The sequence below is a fragment of the Euprymna scolopes genome, chromosome 18 (assembly GCF_053919585.1).
Source record: "Euprymna scolopes isolate OS-2025 chromosome 18, ASM5391958v1, whole genome shotgun sequence".
Taxonomy (NCBI): Eukaryota; Metazoa; Mollusca; class Cephalopoda; order Sepiida; family Sepiolidae; genus Euprymna; species Euprymna scolopes.
In genome coordinates this window covers 100,922,580-100,947,063 of record NC_136499.1, presented here as the reverse complement: position 1 = coordinate 100,947,063, position 24,484 = coordinate 100,922,580, and the positions used below count along the sequence as shown (strand labels likewise).

General features: G+C 34.4%; 1 protein-coding gene across 3 annotated transcripts in view; it reads right to left on the bottom strand.

The window, feature by feature from the left end:
- Positions 1–24,484, bottom strand: part of LOC145297716 (tRNA-dihydrouridine(20) synthase [NAD(P)+]-like) — a 255,634-nt gene that overhangs the window by 78,126 nt on the left and 153,024 nt on the right. For all 3 annotated transcript variants that reach the window (XM_080143929.1, XM_080143926.1, XM_080143927.1), the window contains one exon: positions 22,016–22,089. In XM_080143929.1, coding sequence (XP_080000055.1) covers positions 22,016–22,089 — 74 coding nt within the window. The remainder of the gene's footprint in view (positions 1–22,015; positions 22,090–24,484) is intronic.

Genomic DNA, 24,484 nt, shown 5'->3' with positions numbered 1-24,484 from the left:
CACTTTGATCTTTACCCGAAGGCAATTTATGTCATTTGGGTCAATTCCATATTTAAAATACAATGAACACCATTTTCATAGGAATGTTAACAAACTCATATTTGCTGCATGTTATTAGTTTTTCTGCCCAAAACTAATTTTTTGTGCTATCTCCAAAAATACCAGCTTTATCAAAACATATTTGTTGATATTTCATTCTCATATTTCTCATTCCATGAAATTTTTTCTCATTTTTTCCATTCCATCAAATTTCCATGAATCGTGTTAGTATATATTATTACTAGCAGGTCGCCCAGCATTTGCCCGGTTGCAAAATATGCTTAAATATATTTTGATTAATGCAGATTTCATATTTATTATTATATTATATTGGTTCTAATATATAGTAATTTAAAAAAATTTTTTTTTTTTTTATTCAATTTTCACCCCAAACAAGGCACAGTGCCACTTTGAAGCAGGGGGCTACTATCAGGGACGTAATTAGCGGGGTCAGTATGAAGGGAGATGAGTAGAAAGATGTTTGTTAACCTTACACTTGAACTTCTGCATATCAGTGCAGTTGGGAAAGCAGAATCCCGGAAGGGAGTTCCAAAGACCCGCAGTTCTGGGGAAGAAACTATTGGAGTAAAAGGCTTTCTTGCACCTAGGGATCTCTACTGTAAAGGGATGAGACTTAGTAGCTTGTCAGGTTTGTCAGAGGTAGTTACGTCGGGGAGGTACAAGCGTTTGCAGTTCGTCAGAGCATTCATCATTAAAGTATTTGTAGAACAGGCAGAGGGATGCAACATCTCATCGATGGGACAGAGGCTGAAGCCTAGATGACAGTTCAGAACCTATCAGGTTGGCGACTCTCTTTTGAACCCTGTCCAGGAGCGGGAGACAAGCAGCAGATGCACCAGCCCAGATGTGACAACAGTACTCCATACATGGGCGAATGGTGGCCTTATAGAGGTATAAGATACTGTTAGGCGTAAGTAGTTTTCTAGCACGGTAGAGGGAGCCAACCTTCCTTGCAGCAGCCTTGGCAATGCTCTCAATGTATCTGTTCCAGTTCATATTCCCTGTAAACATTAGGCCGAGGAGTTTAAAAGAAGTACTTTAAGGCAATGTGTTCTTGGCCATTGCTATTCGTGGTAGAGAAGGTTTCTTGTAGTTATTGAAGGAAACAAGCTTAATGATTTAAAAAGTTAAAAAAAAAAAAATGACTTGTGCGCCACCACCAAGAATCAAAACCAAAACGTTTAGCTTATGATTTACTTTTTCCTTTGCCGTTAAGGAATGATCTATGAAGACATGTTTGCTGCAAAGCTAAAATTTAAAACATGAACCAATAATTATTACATCATGCATACATATTTATAATGCCGTCGTTCCATCTTTACCTGGCAAATTCCATTTTTTTAAATTTTCCTCGGCTAAATCGCAAATATAAAGTTTCACATGAGTTCAAATACCCTATATATGAAGTTTCATGTCTCTAAACCAAAAACTGACAGAGGTGTTTGGTAGGCAAAATTTTTTAAACAAAAATATATACGCATACATAAATATATATAGAAAGAGTTTTGTGTTTACTATAAGCTTTTTACACAAATATTATGCAAGTATAAATCATGTAGAATATCTGCATGAATATAATTACACGTCATCCCATCCAATGAGAAAACCGAAAAAAAACTAATAGGAATTAATTAAAATGAATGTTTAAAATGCAAATTAGCTAGATCTTTTGCAGATAAATGCAATTCAACGATCCATATTTTTTTTTTTTTTTTACATAGACGTCACCACTTATCAAGGCCGATAGGCCACTCAAGGATAAGGGTTAAAGAGTGTAGAGTAGTCAAAAGGACAATATAGTAATCGATAGTAATGGAAGTTCGGTAAATTTGTTAACCTAAGTGGAACGGCTTATCAGAAACTTGTTCACGTTGGACTTGAAAACAACCATATTATAGAAAGCTGGAAAGCAGGAAAACGGAAGACAATTCCACAGGCGTGCAGTTCTAAGGAAGAAACTTTGATCATGGAATCTATGTTTAGGTTTAGGTACAGATAAAGAGTGGAGAAAATTAATGATAATGTTTTCAGCTAGTCTAGTGTTTCTTGTGAAGTTTGGCGAGGGGGGAACATAGATTGAAGCTCAGTCGAACACTTTCCATGAAAATAACAATAAAGCAGAGACAAACTCGCAACATCTCTTCTGTGAGATAGAGGTTGCAGCGAGGAGAAAAGGACATCTCCCACCAAGCCCCGAAGTCTATTTTGAACTCTATCAAGGCAGGACAAGTCTTTTCTAGCAGCTCCTGCCCATATGTGGCAACAGTACTCCATCCTTGGACGTATCTGGCTCTTATATAGATAGAGAATTGCATAAGCAGTGAGATATCTACTGGATCGATAGAAGGATCCCACCATTTTTCCAGCGGCCTTGGCAACAGATTTGATGTACGTATTCCATTTAAGATCAGGAGTAAAGGTCAAGCCTAGAAGCCTGTCAAAACTTGAGGCCTCCTCAAGACGAGAACCATTCATTTCAATTGATGCCAGATGGGGATCAGAACGTTGATGATGTAAAGATAGAAGCTTGGTTTTAGATGCATTAAAAATAACCAGCCACTCCTTTCCCCATTGTACAACGTGATCAAGATCAGAGGAGAGAGAATCGGAGAGAACTTGGTCGTTTACTGTCTTAGATGTGCTACCATAGATGGTAGTGTCATCAGCAAAAATGTCTACGAATGATGTAAGGATGTGATTTGGAAGATCATTAATGTAGATCAGGAAAAGAGTTGGGCCCAGGATCGACCCCTGAGGGACTCCAGCATTTATACTGTGAGCTTCTGATTTTTGCCCATCAACTACTACTCTTATGAACCTATCAGAGAGAAATGATTTAATAATTGAGAAGACATTTCCAGCAATACCATAGCTGGAGATCTTGTGAAGTAAACCTTTATGCCATACCCTATCAAAGGCCTTTGATATGTCAAGAGCAATTGCCCTAGAAAGGTTGCCTCCGTCGAGAGATTTGCTAATCCTATGAGATATAACTGTAAGCACATCTGCTGTAGATCTAGCAGAACAGAAACCATATTGTGTGTCACTAAGAAGGTTATTTTTGCTGAGATGGTTGATTACTTCTCTATTTAACACAGATTCCAGCAACTTACTCATGACGCACAGGAGACTTATTGGCCTGTATTGAGAGGGGGATGAGCGATCACCTGAATTCTTAAATACAGGGCATACTGATGAGATTTTCCAGGGTGATGGGAAGCAATTCTCCTTAAGACAACGTTTAAACAGTTTTGTAAGTATGGGTGCTAGTTCTGGTTGAAGTTTTTTGAGTACTATAATTGGAATATCGTCAGGGCCGGTTGCTTTACTGGAATCAAGGTTTTTGATTAGCTTGGCAACATCACATACAGATATTTGTATATCACATAGTGTATTTTCTGATACAGGAGGAAATATTGGGGGTTGGCAGCCTTGGTCGCAAAGGGTCGAATTAGCTGCAAAGTTCTTGGCAAAGAGTTTGGCTTTGTCTGATGCTGACGAGATTAACTCAGGTCCATTGATGATAGTTGGGATGGAGCACACACTTCTGTTCAAGATTCTGTTTGCAATTTGCCAAAACTGGTGGGAACCAAGCCGCTGCTCAGCTACTTTGGACTTGACGGACTGAGCATACAACTCTCTTGCGTTCTTTATTACTTTCTTACAATGGTTGCTGGCAGTCCTGAAAGCGGCTTTAGTTTCCATACATCTATTACGTTGGAAGCAGTGGAAAAAGTGATTTCTGTGCGCAATAGCAGCAGCACATTCTGGAGAGAACCATGGTTGGCTGTTAGGTTTTTGCTGGAACTTTTTCGAGGGTATGAAATTGTCTATACCTACAATTAACCATTCTGTCAGGTCTGATACTCTAGATGACACATCCTTTTTAAACATGGAACGCAGAGGAAGATCCGATATAAATGTACGGAAACTATCCCAGTCAGCCATAGTGTATCAATATACTGTATGATGGAGAGGTACGTCAGAGGACTTATTACATTTCATTTTTATCTTAATTGATACCACTGAGTGGTCAGAAGATCCAAAAGGAGACAGAACGGAAACTGAACATAGTTCAGGGCAAGTTGTGAGAAAGAGGTCTAGGAGACTTGCATACTGGCCGTCATTGTCAGGCACACGGGTGGGTTCGTGAACAATCTGAGTGAGGTCATATGCAATGGAGAAATCATGACAGAACCTCCCCTCATCATCGGTCTTGTTTGAGTGGGTCAACCATTCCACGTTGTGAACATTGAAGTCTCCACATACGTGAATGTTAGCTGAAGGATATGCTAATAGAACTTGGTCAATTTTCTCAGATATGCTTTTAAAGATAGTAACTCCGCTGTTATGGGGGCGATAGAGAGTAAATATAAATGCCGTAGTGTGAGCTAGTGCTACTCGGAAGCACATATAGGGCAAGTTAGGATCTTCTCTGGAGATGTCCCTACCACATGGAAAGCCATCTTTTATATAGGCACATATTCCATGCCCATGGCGATCTTGGGGGTCAGTTTTGGAAGTTAGGTTAGAGTATCGTTTAATTACGAACTCATTTAGGGAAATAGTCTGTCCAATTCCAGTTTCACATACAAAGAAAAGGTCTGGTTTAGTCTCCTGTAATTGGGCTTCAACCTCTGGAAGGTTAGAACGTAGACCCCTGATGTTGGAGAAGGAGACATGGTAGTGGGGGTCTACGTTGGAAGTTTCAGATCCGGGTTTAATCGTGTATTTGTTATTGAAACTTGTCATGATGGAATTTTGGAGTTTGTGGACTAGGTCGTCAGATTTGCTTAGAGCAGGACAGAGAGGGGAAAACAAAGAGAGAAAAGTAACGAAGAATTTTTTTTTTTTTTGTAGCACATGATAAGATAAAGCTGTAACAATTACCCACTAATATGGCATCGAGAGGCCCCACCAGAGACTACTGCATGGTCCAGAATCCATTCACAAAATGGCAATACAGCAGCCCCAGTACTTTGCACCTGCTGATAGGACAGCCTCCTTAGTGGTTAATCCAAGGTTCGGGTCCCTGACTATCAGGCGGATAACGTCAGCCCAGATAAAACGTTTACCTCCAGCACCCTTACTAGTGACATGGCTACAAGGATAGACATAGAAATGAAATATTTCCGCCATCTTTGCCGACTGTTCACGCAAAATACTGCCAACCTAGAATACAGCTTTTTCTTCTCCCTTTGTCAGAAAAATCACTCATTAAAAAAAATGAGGACTGAGTGACAAAAAAAAAAAGTGAATTGTATTTTCTTTTTAAATAAATAGAAAAAAGCGTTTTTAATATGAATGTCAATACACACACAAAAAAATTATAGGAGTATGGATATTTATTACACAAATACACACACAGAATAGTGTGTGTGTGTGTGTGTGTGTGTGTGTGTGTGTGTGTGTGTGTGTGTGTGTGTGTGTGTGTGTGATTGATTGATTGATTGATTGATTGATTGATTGATTGATTGATTGATCCCCATGGCAGTCAAAGTTTTCATCTTCTCTTCTTTCTGTCATTATCTCCTTCTTCTCAATAACAGCTTTCACAAATGTTATTAATAAAGAAACATTGACGAATGTAATTGAGCTATAGAAATCTCTTTGGGATTTTATTCTTCTTCCTTCATATCATAAATGTATACACATATAAAACACCACACTTTCATCCCCATGGGTAGAGACAACAGTTATTCAAAAACCTAACTGGTTGATAGAGAAACATCATGTCTGCCTTTAGTCATGAAAAACTGGTCACTTCCTGTCTCTGTGACATCATTGCTGAAACATATAGCTTTATTTAAATTCTAATTGGAAATCTATAAATATAAAAGCGAAAATGTATGTATGTGTGTGTGTGTGTGTGTTCGCTTTTCCTCGATGTCCACGAAAGGCTTCTTTCAAACAAGCGCTTGCTCGCTTCACAACTTTTAAAAAGTTTTTATATCATCTATAAATTGTAATATCTATGAATTATCCACGGAGCTCGCCTCTCTATTTAATTTTATTCACTTTCAAACCTTAATTATTTCACATTTCCCGCATCGGCACGCGTTACATTCGCTTTTCGGCATAAAAAAAGCGAACCTCGACTCTAATCACAGGCCCAGAGCCAGTTTGGTCAATGTCGACTTCGTCATATCAGACTCTAGCTTTCATTTCGCTCCTTGTGAGCGGCTTTTTAAAAACAAACAAACCGATTTATTCGAAACTGTTCCGCACAAAATAACTGCTGAATACCTATCGCCGTCACGTCAATCAAAAACGCGCACCTGTTTTTTTTAAAACACTTTACTATTTTCCAACTGCGCGTCGTCAACGCTTCGGCTTTTTTTCACATACCCCGAAAAACACCCGGGCAACGCCGGGTACCCCTCGCTAGTCTATAATATAAATCTCACCTGTCTGTTTAAATGTATGTATGTATGTATGTATGTCTGCTTAAAACTTTTGACAGAGGTGACGGATTTTCACAAGATCGGTATCGTTTTGAAGCTTGACCCTTCAGTCGACAAATATCGAAAATTTGGCCGAAAACATTAATTCCTTCACCCTCAACTGGGCACTTTTCTACAAGGAGGGTTGGTTTTGTTTTTGTTTTTTTGCATCGCCATTTTTGCAAGTCATTGTATCATGGAGTAGCAGTAAGACAGATTTTTTTCACTTTGCCTTCGCGTCACGGGTTCGAGCCTGCCTATTACCATTTTTTTTTTTTTTTTGCTCAGCACACACCTCCAAACACCCGGACACCCAAGCTAGTTTTAAACTAAAATACGTATGAGATACGTTTGAAAGCCAAAAACACTGCAGAGGATCAACACACAGACTTTCACAGATTTTTTTCCTATCCAACGCAACACCATGGCAAAAAAGAAAAAAAAAAAAGAAAAGAAAAAAGAAAGAAAAAAAATGTACAAAATTCTGAAGATGGAGTCTGTCTCTGAATATTAATTTTAAACAAAAAAGTATTCGTTTATTTTTCATAATATTGCGTTGTGATTTTGCCTTTCAAACCTATCTCATATTTCATTTTTAAATTCAATCAACGCTTCTATCACAGAACTTACAACTGTAACTATAATTGGAAATATTCCACTCATTTTTTTTTTTATTGCTTTTTCACTCCAAACAAGACAAAGTGCCACTTTGATGTAGGGGGCTACTATTTGGGACATAATTTGCAGGAATACTATGTAGGGAGTTGAGCAGCAAGACGGCTGTTTACATTATACTTGAACTTTCACATGTCAGTACAGTCAGGGAAGCAGTGCCCTGGGAGAAAATTCCAAAGTGCAGCAGTCCGAGGGAAGAAACTATTAGAGTAAAAGGCTTTCCAGCATATAAGGATCTCTACTGTGTAAGGGTGGGATTTTGCTGCTTTTCGGGGGTATTTACGCTAAGGGGATACAAAGATTTGGAATCCGTCGGAACACCTTCAATTAAAATACTTGTAAAACAAGCACAGGGGTGCAACATTTTGTTGATGGGCCAGGGGTTGGAGCCTGGTTGACAGAGCAGAACCTATTAGGTTGACAATTCTTTTTTGAACCTTGTCTAGGAGTGAAAAAACTAGTAACAGATGCACCAGCCCAAATGTGACAACAATACTCCATACATGGGCGAATGGTGGCCTTGTAAAGGTACAGGATACTCTCAGGCGTAAATAACTTTCTTGCACGGTAGATAGAGCCCATCTTCTTCGCAGCAGTCTTAGCAATGCCCTTGATATATTTGTTCAGATTCATGTTCCCTGTGAATGTTAAGCCGAGGAGTTTGAACAAAGTACTTTCAGGTAGTGTATCATTAGCCATGGCTATCAGTGGTTTAGAAGGTTTCTTGTAATTATTAAAGGAAAGAAGCTCTGCCTTGGCAGCATTGAATGTTATTATCCATTTCACTACAGATTGGAGGTCTTCCTTTAAGGTTTCAGCCATTGCCTTGGATATGTGTTCATTCGTTTTCCTTACTAAAATTATTTCATATATGTTGTACAATACCTGTTGAGAGTATGTTAAATTGTTTCATATATGTATTTAAATTCCCCGTTCAAGGGGAGGTAAAATTATTTTAAATATGTGTTATACATTACCGGTCCTCGCAAAGGTAAGACTATTTCATATTTAGTAGTGCTGTAAATTACCTATACTAGGGAAGGTACAATTATTTCATACATGTGTAATACCCGTCCTGGGGTAGGTAAATATTCTTTTGCTTGAAATAACAAATGATACATAGACATTAAAAATTCCTCTATCCTAAAAATAACAAATATGTTCAAAATCAAATTCAATTTTCTCATGCTAGTATATGGATAATTGGAATAATAAATGTTCCAAGATCGACCTGTGAGGCACACCCGCATTTATATCGTGTTTTGAAGTATGACCATGAATTTTTCTCTTATTTAAGAAGGATTTACTTTTGTTAAGTATTTGTACAGTAATACCATTTTATTTAATTTTCATGAGAACGCCATCATGCCATCCCTGTCAAAGCCCTTTCCCCACCTGCATTATCCAGTGCATGGCATATATGTTCAAAGATTACAATTAGGATATCTGCAATAGAACAGATTTGCCTAAATCCATACGGTTGGTCGGAAAGAATTTTAGTATCTATGAAGTGGACCAGTGTTTGATTTAAGAACTGAAAGATTCTGGCTATAAGAACGAGGAGGCTAATGGGGTGATGATTTAGTGAGTCAGTTCTTTTGCCAGAATTTTTATAAACTGGTACCACAGAAGTAATTTTCCAGTAGTCAGGAAAGTAAGATTCGGTAAGGTATTTATTGAAGAGTTTGGAGAGAACTGGAGCAACCTCAGCAGAGTATTTGTTTTTTTAATAGTATAGCCGAGATGAGATCAAGTCCACATGCCTTTAGGGTGTCTAAGTTTTTTATGATATCAATAACTTGAAAAGGGGTGATTTTAAGATCATCGAATGTAGTTTCTATCTGCAAAATAAAATTTGGGCAGGAAGTAGTTTGCTGGGTCCAAAGTAGAGTTAAAGGCAAACCATTGGGCAAGCAAGTTAGCCTTCTCAGTTACCGTCAAACAACCTCAATTTTAACCTTAAGTGAAAATTTATTAGACTACTACTATATTTTTTTTACACATCTGTTTTGTTTTTTTTCCAGAATTCCCCACTGTATTAAAAATCAAAAATAAAGAAAAAGCTGTATGATGTACATACCTGTGATGAAATGAAAATATCATATTCCAAAATTCATATAAATTGATCAAGTAGTTTTATTTTTAAATAGAAAATCAAATCAAAGAAGGTTACTGTGTCACCTGCCATTTTAAAAAAAAATATCTAAACAAACAAGGAAGGCAATAATTCAAAACTTGAGAGATTTACGTTGTAATGCTTATGCATTCCCATTAATTGCTTAAAAATGATTTTCTTTATAAGAATAAATCACTTGATCAATTGACGTGATTTTTGGAATATGATATTTTCATTTTGTCACAGGTATGTACATCATACAGATTTTTCTTTATTTTTGTTCCTTGTTAGTAATGGGCATTCTTGTCCAGAATTCTTCTTATATTAATAAGAATTCTGGACAAGAATGCCCATTTCTTATCTTGCTACAAACATAAATATGTCCACATGAGCTTGGAAGAAGTTTCACAAACTGAAGCCACTATTCCACCTCATGTGCAAGACGTGGTCATGCTTATAGCTGGTATGCTGCAATAAAACGCTTCATACAATTGAGATCTTGCCTTTGGCTAAAGCAAATCTGCAATGATTGCAATGCAACGGCAGGGCAATGATTATTAAAAATAACATATATATATATATATATATATATATATATATATATTATATATATATATATATATATATATGGAAGTTTTAAAAGCCAAAAGCAATTGCTTTTGGCTTTTAAAACTTCCATATATTCCTTTACCAGCAATGCTTCAAGCAAACTACCATTTACTCTTATATATATATATATATCTATAATATAAAACTGAATGTGTGTGTGTGTGTGTGTGTGTGTGTGTGTGTGTGTGTGTGTGTCTGGTCACGAATAGGCTCCTATATGGTGGACTATTTAAAAAAAAACTGATTACATGTAATGATAGAAGATGTATCGAGACACAGGAATGGGTATGTTTGATCTGGCAGAGCAGTGGTTCATTAAAATTGTGAGGTCTGTGTTCGCGCCTGGCCCACAAAGTATGGAAATAAAAAATTTTAAAATTAAAAAAAACGTTTACAAGTGTTTTTGATATAGATGTACATAATAATACTTTGATAAGTATGTTTTAACTTAAATAGGGATGGTATAATAAAATTGTGGGGTCTGCGTTCGCGCCTGGCCTCCATGGAATGGAAATAGGCACAGACTTTAATAAAGATTTTTCATATCTATCTGCATAAGTATACTTTGATAATTATGTTTCAGTTTGAAGAAATATGATATAATAAAATTATGGGGTGTTCGTTCGCACCTGACCTCCATAGAATAGAAATATGTCACAAAGTTTAACAAGGTTTTTTAATATAGATCCACAGAATATTACGATAAGTGTTTCAGTGTGAACAGGTATGGTATAATAAATTATGGGGTTTATCTATTTTATTTTTACTTTCATCATATTTTGCTTTAGTTTTGATACCCCCAAATTCGAAGCTATCTCTTTAACACTCTTCCTTTTCATAACCTATCATACTTTCATAAATCAGAGTCCATTTTCTGTAGGCTGTTTTTGAACCCAGTCAATGAGGGGTACTTTTGCTAGTATATATATATATATATATATATATATATATATATATATATATATATATATATATATATATATAAATTTTTTTCTTGTTTCAAAATTGTTTTTTCCAATTCTAATCTAAAAAATTTTCCTTTTCAAATCTGAATGCTTTCGAAGTCGGTGTTGTCTTTTTACCTTTACATTTGTATAATGCCGGCTTTTCTTCTCTTCTGATGAGAAGCATTTAGCTTCAAAATGCCATGGTCTAAAGAGATTTCTTCCTTATTCCCTTGTCAGTAACCCGAATTAACTTGATAATATGATAAGTACCTATGTAAATTTACTTTTAACTTGTTCTCTCTCTCTCTCTCTCTCTTCTGTGTGTGTGTGTGTGTGTGTGTGTGTGTGTGTGTGTGTGTACAAAGGTTGAATACATTCCCTTTTCTATAACCCTTATTGACTTGATAATGTAATAAAGTTCCTATGTAACTTTACTCTTAATCTTCTTAACTTATTCTCTCTATCTATATATATATATTTTATTGTTAGTGGGAACAACTAGTCTTCTATTGTGTGTTAGGTTTTCTTGGGGGTTGTTTTGATCTCGGTTTTGATAGATTTTTAAGGCCTTTTTATATATATATATATATATATATATATATATATATATATATATATTAGTGATGGGACGATTACAATATTATTCCCAAACTCCATTACAATTATCAATAGTTTTAAATTTCCAATTCCAGTACAATCACTGATTCTGATTTTTTTTTTTTAAATACCCAAATATTTAGCTTTAGATTTGCGTTTTTTTTATTATTATATTTTTCAGGTTATTGTAAAAATCCATGACGCAAACATAAAAATACATTTGTGGGAGTGATCATGCCTTGGAGGGAACTGCTGTGAAAAGACTGCATGGAGTGGAAGCTCTCTTCAGTCAATCCTCATGATATAGCTTATTGGAGGTGTGGAGCGAGATCTGTCATGTGTGCAGCTAGCCAGCTACTTGGATGGCGGCCATCCAGTGCATATGGTGCCTCTCAACTTTCACATTAATAAAAAAAATAGAAAAAAAGACCGATGATGATGAGAAAAAGGGGCAGAGGAAGAGTATACACACACGTTCATTGTGGAATTAGATTCATATTTTTTCTCCCAAGGATATTAGTGAAAAATGATACAGTAGCTTTGACAGCGCTTGAACTCGGCATGCCAAGCCCATAGTCTGCAACTGTATATCATATATAACTGAAGAGTTGAAATTTTAAAAAGACACACTTATGTAAGTCACTCCAGACAATGCATGAAGCCACTTGATATAAGGAGTTGAAAAGAATGAAAGAATAAGTTGCATAAATGAAAGAGAGAAAGACAGTCATAAAGGATCTATTTTCTCTTGTGAATCAACCTGAGTGATTCGGTCACACACTGACCAATCAGCTGTTGGGGCGTATTGATTCATCTGTCCTCTAAAGAACATTTTTACCCTCTTTTGAAAACACAGTCAGTCAGCAGAAAGAACTCGACCAGCAGAGAAGCCAGGCACCTCTCTTCCTCTCTCATCCCTGTCCACTTGACATTCCAACATTGAAGATTTTCATAAAAAATAACTGCTGCCAACTTGAGAGACTACACAAAGAACGGCTTCCTGACTGACAAACCTAAAAGAACCTTCTAGTCTTTTTTTCTCAACCCGGACACAATTCAACTGTAAACTTTTTGTTGCCAAAATAAATCTTTTCGTTGTTTTGTTTTAAACAGGGTTCTGTTATTTATTCTGTGTTTTTGTGTGCGACAATTATTCTATTAAGGGCGCTAACAAGAAAACTACTCCCTAAAAATGGTGACCCGATAAGAACACAGACTTCTGAACAACGGAAAATTTTAACAAATGCACAACATGAACCTTTTTTTAAGACTTCGAAAATAAGCAATGAAAAAGGATGAACAACAGCCAGGCTTCCAGTAAAAAAGAAAAGAAACAAAAACAAAAAGACAACACAAAATCATAGTCAACAGATTGCAAAAAGAAAACAAAAGAAAAAAGAGGATGAACTCCATTTAACTCACAGCAGAACTAACAACAACAAAAAAAAAGAAATAACCTTTCAATCATTTTCAAGTTCATCCTAGGTTAAACAGTTTTTGGGTTTTTTTTTTCATAATCAGACAGTTTTTAAAATGTTTCTTTTTATGAAGGTGTTTTCCAAAGTGTGAGATTTGACTATCAATTAATGTGTGAGTGATTTTGTTTGATTTTTAGATTTTGAAATGTTTTTTTTTCTTCCTTTAAGTTGTTTTAGATATTGTTAAGATATTATTTGAAGAAAACTTTTCAAATTGTTTTCTTGGTAACGAGATATGTTAATTATTAAGTTAGGAAGAAAGTTTTTGCAGAATTTTAATTTTGGTTTCAAATGATGTATTTTCAAATAAGTTTTTTATTATAATACCTTTACTTTATATATCATTTTAAAGAGCGTTTTTTACTCTATCTAAATCGTTTAAATTACAACCGTTTTAAATGCTGTTTAGACACCGACGAAACTCTACAACACTTCCCAAAGCCAGAGTTGAACCAAAAGAAGGTCATGCTACCAGTCTCATACATTAGTTTTTAAAATGCAGACGAAACCATTATGGCAGAAAAGTACTGTCAACAAATGGATGAAATGCATCAGAAACTTGGGCAACAACACCCAGTATTAGTCAACAGAAAAGACCCAATTCTCCTCCATGACAATGCCCAATCACACGTTGCTAAACCGATCCTGCTGAAGTTGAACGAATTGGGTTGCAAAACTCTGGCTCATCCACAATACTTTCCAGACCTCTTACCTACGACTAACACTTTTTTCAAGCATCTCGACAAATTTCTGCGTGAGAAATACTTCAAAAACCTAAATGATATCAAAAGTGCTTTTAAAGACTTCATCACCACAAGAATGCAAGATTTTTATATTACTTGCGTGAATGCGTTTTGTGTTTGCAAAAGTGTGTTGATTCTGATGGTGCTTATTTCGAGCAATAAATTTTTGAGTCGAGATATGTTCGTCTGAATTTAAAAGTTAAAAACCACAAGGACTTTCTTATCAGCCTGATAGTATTTGTTTCTTATCACGTATTTTGTTAATACTAGATTTTTATTTTTAAAATAGGTTCGTACAAACTAATTTCTTTAAGAAACCCTATTTATTTGAGAAAAGTAATATTTTCCAAAAATGTTTCTCGATTTGTCACTTTATAATATTTTATGCATTTTATTGATGTGTTTTATTGATGTGTTTTGTTGATGCATTTTATTGATGTGTTTTGTTGATGTGTTTTATTGATGTGCTGTGTTTTGTTGATGCATTTTATTGATGTGTTTTGTTGATGTTTTTTATTGATGTGTTTTATTGATGTGTTTTGTTGATGTTTTTTATTGATGTGTTTTATTGATGTGTTTTGTTGATGCATTTTATTGATGTTTTTTATTGATGTGTTTTGTTGATGTGTTTTATTGATGTGTTTTATTGATGCATTTTATTGATGTTTTTTATTGATGTGTTTTGTTGATGTGTTTTATTGATGCATTTTATTGATGTGTTTTGTTGATGCATTTTATTGATGTGTTTTGTTGATGCACTTTATTGATGTGTTTTGTTGATGTTTTTTATTGATGTGTTTTATTGATGTGTTTTGTTGATGTGTTTTATTGATGTGTTTTGTTGATGTGTTTTATTGATGTGTTTTATTGATGTGTTTTATTGATGCATTTTATTGATGTGTTTTGTTGATGCATTTTATTGATGTGTTTTGTTGATGCATTTTATTGATGTGTTTTGTTGATGTTTTTTATTGATGTGTTTTGTTGATGTTTTTTATTGATGTGTTTTGTTGATGTTTTTATTGATGTGTTTTGTTGATGCTTTTTATTGATGTGTTTTGTTGATGTTTTTTATTGATGTGTTTTGTTGATGCATTTTATTGATGTGTTTTGTTGATGTTTTTTATTGATGTGTTTTGTTGATGTTTTTTATTGATGTGTTTTGTTGATGTTTTTTATTGATGTGTTTTGTTGATGTTTTTTATAGATGTGTTTTGTTGATGTTTTTATTGATGTGTTTTGTTGATGTTTTTATTGATGTGTTTTGTTGATGCTTTTTATTGATGTGTTTTGTTGATGCATTTTATTGATGTGTTTTGTTGATGTTTTTTATTGATGTGTTTTGTTGATGTTTTTATTGATGTGTTTTGTTGATGCTTTTTATTGATGTGTTTTGTTGATGCTTTTTATTGATGTGTTTTGTTGATGTGTTTTATTGATGCATTTTATTGATGTGTTTTGTTGATGTGTTTTGTTGATGTTTTTTATTGATGTGTTTTGTTGATGTTTTTATTGATGTGTTTTGTTGATGCTTTTTATTGATGTGTTTTGTTGATGCATTTTATTGATGTGTTTTGTTGATGTTTTTTATTGATGTCTTTTGTTGATGTTTTTATTGATGTGTTTTGTTGATGCTTTTTATTGATGTGTTTTGTTGATGCTTTTTATTGATGTGTTTTATTGATGTGTTTTGTTGATGTGTTTTATTGATGCATTTTATTGATGTGTTTTGTTGATGTGTTTTATTGATGTGTTTTGTTGATGCATTTTATTGATGTGTTTTGTTGATGCATTTTATTGATGTGTTTTATTGATGTTTTTTATTGATGTGTTTTATTGATGCATTTTGTTGATGTGTTTTGTTGATGTGTTTTGTTGATGCATTTTGTTGATGTGTTTTATTGATGTGTTTTATTGATGCATTTTGTTGATGTGTTTTATTGATGCGTTTTATTGATGTGTTTTATTGATGTGTTTTATTGATGCGTTTTGTTGATGCTTTTTATTGATGTGTTTTATTGATGTGTTTTGTTGATGTGTTTTATTGATGTGTTTTATTGATGTGTTTTGTTGATGCTTTTTATTGATGTGTTTTGTTGATGTGTTTTGTTGATGTGTTTTATTGATGTGTTTTGTTGATACATTTTATTGATGCATTTTATTGATGTGTTTTATTTCATTGAAATAGTTACATCAAGGAAGGTAGAATCATTTTTTTTTTAATTCCATTTTCATCCCAAACAAGGCACAGTGCCACTTTGATGTAGGGGGCTATTATCGAGAAAATAAGTTGCAGCGATACTATATAGGGAGTTGAGCAGAAAAATGTCTGTTCACATTACACTTGAACTTCTGTATGTCAGTACAGTTGGGAAAGCAGGAACTCGGGAGTTTCAAAGTCTAGCAGTTCTGGAGAAGAAACTATTAGAGTAAAGGGGTTTCTTACATCTAGGGATCTCTACTGTGTAGGGGTTGGATTTAGCTGCTTGTCGGGGTTGACAGAGGCATTTATGTTGAGGGGGTACATGGCTTGCAGTTCGTTGGAGCATCTGCCATTAAAATACTTGTAAAACAGGCAGAGGGATGCAACATTTCGTCGATGCAACAGAGACTGAAGCTCAGATAGTTCAGGACCTATCAGATTGGCAACTTTCTTTTGAACCCTGTCCAGGAGCGAGAAGATAGTCTTTTAACAGCCAGTGATAAATTTCAAAGGCAAAGTAATCAAACCTATAGTTGCAACATTAGCATGGCAGTGATGGGCCAAGTCATAAATCCCAAAAATACATCAAGAAACATCCATGCACAACATAGCACTTGAGAATAGTCTGATATTTGGCAATTGTTGATGAAAATGCCTCCCAAGGAGTTGTCCCTAAATTTAGTCTCCTGTATCTCCTGTACTATCACCCCGGAAAATACTGACCAGAAAAGTACTAGGACTTCAACCTCTACCTAGGATACTTAACTATCTCCATTATCTGTCAGTTATCAGACAAACCAAGCCTGAAAGAAAGCCCACCACCAGCATTCAATCACCTGGATTCTAAACAGGTTATCTAAAAGGTAAGCTTTTCAGGATGAAGGAAGGAGGTTATGAGGCTACATATAAAGATAGTCTCATCAAAGAAAAAGTGCTGATGAAGAGGAGATAATGTTGAGCTCAGTCTCTAGAACTGCCACTTGAGGAAAGTGCTGATCATAAAAGCACTATGACCTAGCCTTAACCTAACCTACCTTCATTATTTGTCAGTTATCAGACAAACCAAGCCTGACAAAAAGAAATCCCGCCACTTCTAAACAAAAGAAGTAATCAAAATGAGAACATCAGCTCTCAAAATTCCATCTTCATCTCTCCTATCTGTCTCGTAGCGTGGACGACCGTTGAAGCACGAAAAATGATTTGGCAACCAGCTTTCTCCAACCCCACCTGATTTTCTGCTTCTCTGTGCGTGCTACTCAGCACCAGCTCTGTCCACTCTCGGATGTTTTCCTTCCATCTCTTTCTTTCTTGGCCCAATCTTTCTTTCTTCCTGTACAATACAGTTTCTCACAGGATTATATTTGTGAAACCAGACTGATGTACTCCAGTGAATTGTGGATCCTAACTGCAGACATGTAAAGAAGAATACAGGCTACAGAGATGCGATACTCTGGAAAGATCCTAACGTCTCATAGAGGAACTAACAAGGAAGTGAAGAACAGACTCATAAAAGCAGTTGAGCCATATGAGTATCTGTTGACCACTGTGAAATGAAAGAAAATGAAATGGTAGTCACGTCACACATTCATCAGATTTCACAAATTTACATACACAGATAATAACTAAGATATACAATACATCTATATGTCTATAAAAGTGAAAATGTGTGTGTGTGTGTGTGTCTGTGTACATTTCCCTATGCAATAACTCTGTCAATTTTCATTCTAGAGACTCAAGATTTGACATAAGGGGTATTAAGATTTGGGAAAATCTTTTTAATCGGTTTTCGGCCAAAAATTTGGCTGTCAAGGGGTCAAAGTTCAACGATTTGACCTTTGAAAACTCTACCAAACTCCTCCACCAATTTTGGGTCGAAACACTTGCAATTTCAAATGTAGGTTACTTGTACATGGATCAAACTTTTTAATTTGATTTGAGCCCAAAACAATAAATGTTAAGGGGTCAAAATTGGAGTCAAAGTTAAAAAAAATTTGACCTCTGCAGTCTTTACCAAATTACTCAGCCAATTTCTGGTCTAAACATTTGAAATCTTACATAGAGCGTGTTCACATGTAGGACAAATTATGAACAGTGCATAGGGCCCGAGCAAACTATAGAACTAAGACTGTGCAATACATAAGAAAACAGCAAACAAATTATACAAACATTAACCAACAGAGTTGGATTGACTGTAGAGTGAATTATTTTAGGTGCTTGTTCAGAATTCCCCCTATATTAAAAAACAAAAAAAAAATAAAGAAAAATTTGTATGCTGTACATACCCATGATGAAAAAAAAAATATTGTACACTAAAAATCATGTAAATTTATCAAATAGTTTTATTTTTAAACTAGATAATTTACCTGGAACTGCCCAGAAATCTATACTTTTATTTTTGCACCCCCCCCCCACCTCACTTTTAAACTGTCTTTTTGCTATGACTTCACATATGATGTCATCTGCTATGACATCATATGTGAAACAAGCAGACAAGAATACGGCTTTAATATAATAAATAAGAAAGTCAAATTTTATGAGCCACAATTGTAATATGGCCGTTACACTTGAACTATGTTACAGTTCAAACCTCTCTCAGAAGCTTACGCCATCCAGCACAATTGAAAAAGAACAAACAAACAAAAATAAACAAATCTGACTCAGCTTTTCTCTTTCTTACCACAAGTCGTTTATTACCGTTTTAGAGGTACCTCCAACGCAGCCACAGTTTTAACCCCGCCTATATGTAAAATGATGTAATTGTAATTTAATATTATCATCCTAACTTTTTTACCAATTAAAAGAAGCCACAAATAAACTGCTAAAATTAAAAAGAAAATTTTTACAGCATACAAAAATAATGAAAATGTGAGACAAAAATCGTGTTTACATTATCGACGCTTTAAAAACAATGTTCCTAGGTAGTGACGTTTTTTAAGCCGTTCACACACTCATGTTTTAAAAATCTAGTAAAAATCAAATAATAGTCATATCTTCCTGAAAGTTTCGATATTTATTCATTATTAAATAAACTTACATATTAAAAGTAGGTTTTGTTAAATATATTAGAGGAAATATATTTTTTTAGGTGTTCTACCCCCCCCTATATTTCATGGTCCGAAAACTAAATAAAATAAATGTAGGTCGATAACAACTTCAACATTTTTTAAAGCTGAAAAGATCAAATAATTAAAAAATAGTAATTTATATATATATATATATATATATATATATATATAAAATTCTGTTATTTATTTCACTTACCTTAAAGTTGTAAATAAAATTGGACATAAATTCAATATTATGTTAAAAAAAACATTTTTTTCTTGATAATTTTTTTCTCTGTAACATAATTATTTGAATTACAGCAACAAAAAAAACACAGAATTCTAAAAAATAATTATTTTAAAAAGCTTTAAATGATATTAAATTCAAATATTACACGATATGAAGTTTAAGCAGATTTTTTAATAATAATAAAAAAATATATTCATATAAGATGAAATAAGACTATTGAGATAATAAAAATTGTAAATCCAAAATCGGCCTAAAAAAATCCGTTTTAATTTTATTACTTAAATTGATAGAGGGTGGTCCTTATGTTTTGCGCTTTTTTACCAAAATGTATGGAGGCTTGTAAGGAACATTATCTTTAAATACATGTGTCAACAGAAGACGTTAAAATTGATTTTATTTTATTAACTCTCATCTGTGTACTTCGTTAATAAAAATCTATTTGTTTTACGAAAGGTAAGTTTTATATTATTCTTTATCCATAGCAAAAAAACGTTACTTCCATTAACAATTATAATGCATATCCATAGAAATTGACACAAACACATGAAATGATGACGTCACTATTAATGTGTGTAATGCTGACGTTTTACACATCGCCATAGAAATGCTTCCCATTTTTCTTTCTCCCCGCCTCAAATCCAGCTTAAAAGTCTCTCGCTTTTGCTTCACTACACGCTGGCTGTAGACAGCCATTTCTTATATGTCCATCTTTTCCGACTGCACGCTAGCCGCAGCCAGCCCCTCCTCGCCTTCACTTTATACACCCGTTTCCTACGGCACTGATTTTTTTTTCTCTCGACCACGTGGTGTCCTTTTTTTTTTCTTTTTCTTGTTACTTGTTACTGTCACTCGCGCACACTTCTTAATTTGCATATGTGCCTTTTTTCGGCTACTGCTGCTAATATCCTCACGAGCCAGCTATCTTACAGCTGCTGATATTTAACCACCATACTCATATGCAATATTACACAATCTCATGACACCATCTTGAAAATATTCTGAAGAAAAGGAGATAACTCCAAATAATTCAAATTTGTAAGATTTTAGAAAGCCATTCTTAACATGAGGAGGCATTGGAAAAATTCAAATTCGTTTATATTTTATTCGTCACAGGTATGTACATCATACAGATTTTAATTATTTTTTTAATATACAGTAGAACCCCGGGATATGGCAATAAAAATTAGTAACATAATACAGTACAGTATATAATACACATGTATATAATCAAATAACATTGTAAATAACATTGTAAGTCGAGACAAATATCGTAACCAGGGACTGGAAAAACATGGTATTACACATCATAACCTGAAAAAAACGTATCCTAGGGTTTTTTTTTTTTTTTTTTTTACATGGGGGTCACCACTTATCAAGGCCCAGAAGCCACTCGGGGATAAGGGTTATTGTGTGTACGGTAATCAATGGGACAGCATCGCAGTAATCATTAGTATTGGAGATTTGACAAAGTGTCTCACCTAAGGGGGCGATTCATCAGGAATTTGTTTACGTTGGACTTGAAGACATCCAAGTTGTAGTCAGGTGGGAAACAGGCAAACGAAACGGTATTTTAGGATTCTACTGTAGAGGGAATTCTAGGCAAGGACCTTTTTTAAATAATCAATACAAATCTATTTCAGTGTTTGTTAATTGGATTTGTGCATGCAAGCACTTGCTATTTTCTAAAAAGTAACCAACTGGATGATCATACCGGATAAACAACTTGTCATTTTAAATGTAGTATTAACGGCAGAAAATGAGTCATGTGTATAACTCCTATGACGAAATCATACTTTCAATTTTGAGTTATACTCAGCAAACGTAATTTCTGGCGTAGCCTTACCGGAAGCGATGACAAGGTAAATCAGTTCCTTCATTTTTATTCTCTCACGCCTACAAATTATTTGTCCACGTTAAAAAACGACCCTGGTGTCTAACTCTGTCCCGTGGGGAGGCATAGTAAATAGGTACAAATTATTTGTTATTTTGATTTCAATAATTTTATTTTTCATACTTTCATAAACATATACTTATTATATAGTCAAATAAAAAATACTTTTATTTTTAAAATTAAAAAAAAAATTGTTTTTATAATTTCTTATTTTTATGAAATTTCAAATAAAATAAAAACTTTTATTTTTTAAATTATTAAAAGTGCAAATAAAGACTGTTATTTTTTATTTGTATGATTTTGTTAATTTTTATAATAATGTCTTTTTCTTATATTTTATCCCCCCCCCCCCCCAAAAAAAAAACTTAATAGAAACACTGAACAACAATTTAGGTGAAGAAACGTATTTGACTTGTCCCCACTTCTGAGAGCGCTACGCCGCAAATTAGGAAGTACGTTAGCTGACTATAACCTCACAAACCAATAGGTAACGCAAAATAAGTTGGTTTTGACTAATTTCCCTGATTGTATTTCCTTTAAAATAATAATTGTCGTTAATACCAACATTTACCAAATCTCAACATATCCACAACTGTGAATAGAGATCATTATTTTCCATTAAAACAGAATAATGAATATACAGCATAATTTCATTAAATCACTGAAGTTAAGCAACACTTAATCTGGTCAGTATCAGATGAGTAACCATCCGGGAATACCAGGTGCTGTATGTAGGAGAAAGAAAACAACATCTTTTTATAAGGACTTCAAAAACCTAATATTGTGATCTCCCTGAACTAGGATATACATCCGACTGGGACCGCTTGTGAATTTGATATTCTCATTATACTCGTGCCAACGAATGAAACCTGTTCAACTCACCTAGTATGGGTGACGTTTTTTTGGAGGGAGGGGGTATTAAAACAGAAAGAATTTGCGAGAGGCAAATGAGGACTTACCAGTAAGGCGTAGAATACTTAGTGTCTCCAACCGTTAGTACAGAATGAAAACAGCGATCTCTTGGACGTTCAACCTGAAAATAAAGGAACAAAAATTATTCACATTGACAATTTGTTTATTTACAATTTTTGTGGTGCTTCGTCATTATAAGGGTGAAATTCGAAAATCAAAATATGGAATTTTAAGTAAAAACAATGGTATCTACTTAATTGTCATGTTGCAGCAATGAACATACCCAAAAATTATGAAAAACGATACAGTAAAAAGTTAATTATTAATGAAAACAGTTTTTAAAGACAATTAGCAAAAATTGAGTCTTGCTAAATTGGCCTAAGATTCCCAAAATTTTCTACCTTATTGTTTTTTGTAATTTTCTAATTACAAGGTCAAGCTGTGGGTTTGATGAAAGTTTCTGTGTGGAACGAACTGGATTCGAACTTGGCACACCCAGGTTTTCAGTCTTTGTCGTTCTGTTCTTTGCATGATAAAAAACCGTTATGACTAACTACAGGCTCTCTAGAAAATTCCAATTCTAGAATTGGTAAAAAAAAAAAAGAAAAAAAAAATCACAATCCTTTTTGTAATCCAACCAAATTTGGGTACAAGTAAAACTTCAGTCTAAGCTTGACTTGTCCACCAGTTATCAGTCATTTAGGTCAAACAGTCTTTGTTTTATTGCCAATTAAGAGAAGGGGGTTACTTTGGTGATCTTCTCATCAGTACTTGTTTTGATCCTGAAGAGGTTTCACACTAACCACACCATAATCTCTCAGATTTTTATCTGTAGGCTTATCTCAAAGACAATGTCTATTATATTATGGCCCAGGCAATATCAGATGTCCTGGGTAAAAAGGTGAGTGGCCGACATTTGAAGTGATGAAAATGTCATAGAAATAACAAAGTGTTTTGATAACAGAAGAATGTTTTAAAATAAGACTGGAATTTAAGGTAGAAATATGTAAAATAATAAAATGTTTAGAAAGATGTTTAATAATTTAGGATTGGAATGTTTAGTTTTAATGAGCAAAGATACATGACAAAAGACCAGGCAAGGATCTTTAGTTATGTAGATACATGACGTAACGAGTTTAGAGACATTTAGAAAGTTAGTTAGTATGAGTCTGTAATGGGTGGCCGAGAGAGACGGTTGACAGACGGGACGGCACCCAGCAGGGGCAAGACCAATAACTAAGATGTAGACAGGACTGTATCAGCATTCAACCATTCCAAGACGGGAACAACATTCTGGAATAAAGGTTGCCGAAAATAATCCGAGGTCTGTTGTTCGTGGTGGAATTTTTGTTGCAGCTTTCCGTCCAACAAGATCAAAGATGCGCCAAGTGTGTTCCTTAATTGGCCAAATGTTGTAGCCCCATAGAATGGTATTTGTCCCTTTTGTGAAGGTATGTCTTCCTTTGTCTGGCAAGAGACAAAGATGTTTATTTCGTTCTTTATTTGTCGTTATTTGTGAACATATACTAGATAAATAGTTTTGTGACATTTTGAAAACTAGGCGATCACACGTAAATACATGTATGAAGAACAGACACACATTCAATAAGACACTCGTTACATACACGTGTATATATGTACAGAATATATACACAACCCACACGAGAATACAACATGTCTATCCAAACAATCTCCAAACCATTACTAAATTGAAGAATGCCATCACAGCCGAAATCTGAGCAATCCCAAGAAAGGCTCGTGTCAAAGTTATCAACAACTTTACACATTGTGTTCAAGTGTGCTAATCATTTAACAGTGATAAAACAAAACTGTTGGATATTCATGACTCAAGCTTGGTGGACAAGTCAAACAAAGACTATGGTTTATTTGTACCAAATATAGTTGAACTGCAGAAAGGATCATAGATTTATCAATTCAATTTGTGGAATCATTTATTTATTTATTTTTTTTTTGGTGAAAGTGGGGAGGGTATCCTACTATTCTATTGTGGCAAATACTGAAATGAAAGTGATCGAAAAATGGTGTATGTTTAAGCTGATTAAATCTTTCTCTTCCTTTCTATACTACGTAGAAATTAAAGTTTGCCAATATGTAAAAATAAGGTTAGAATCAGAATTTCTCGTCTAATGTTAAAATTAAGCAGAGAATGGAAATTTCCATTTGAAATTAAGTTATTTAGAGCATCATGTATAAAAAGTTGCATCACGGACAAGAAGTTCAAAGTGATATGTGGCAAACAAGCTAATTCGACCTTTCTCTTTCTCCATTTTTATTTTATTTTATTTTTTTTTTTACAAAGGAGCCACCACTTATCAAGATCCAAAAGCCACATAAGGATGAATATTTAATAAGTGTACGGATGTCGTCAACACAACGAAATAGCAATCAATAGGAAACTTGGGTATAATTTGACTATTTAAGGGGACGGCTCAACAGGAACTTGTTCACATTGAACTTGAAGAGGACCATATTGTAGTCCGCTGGAAAGCAGGCTA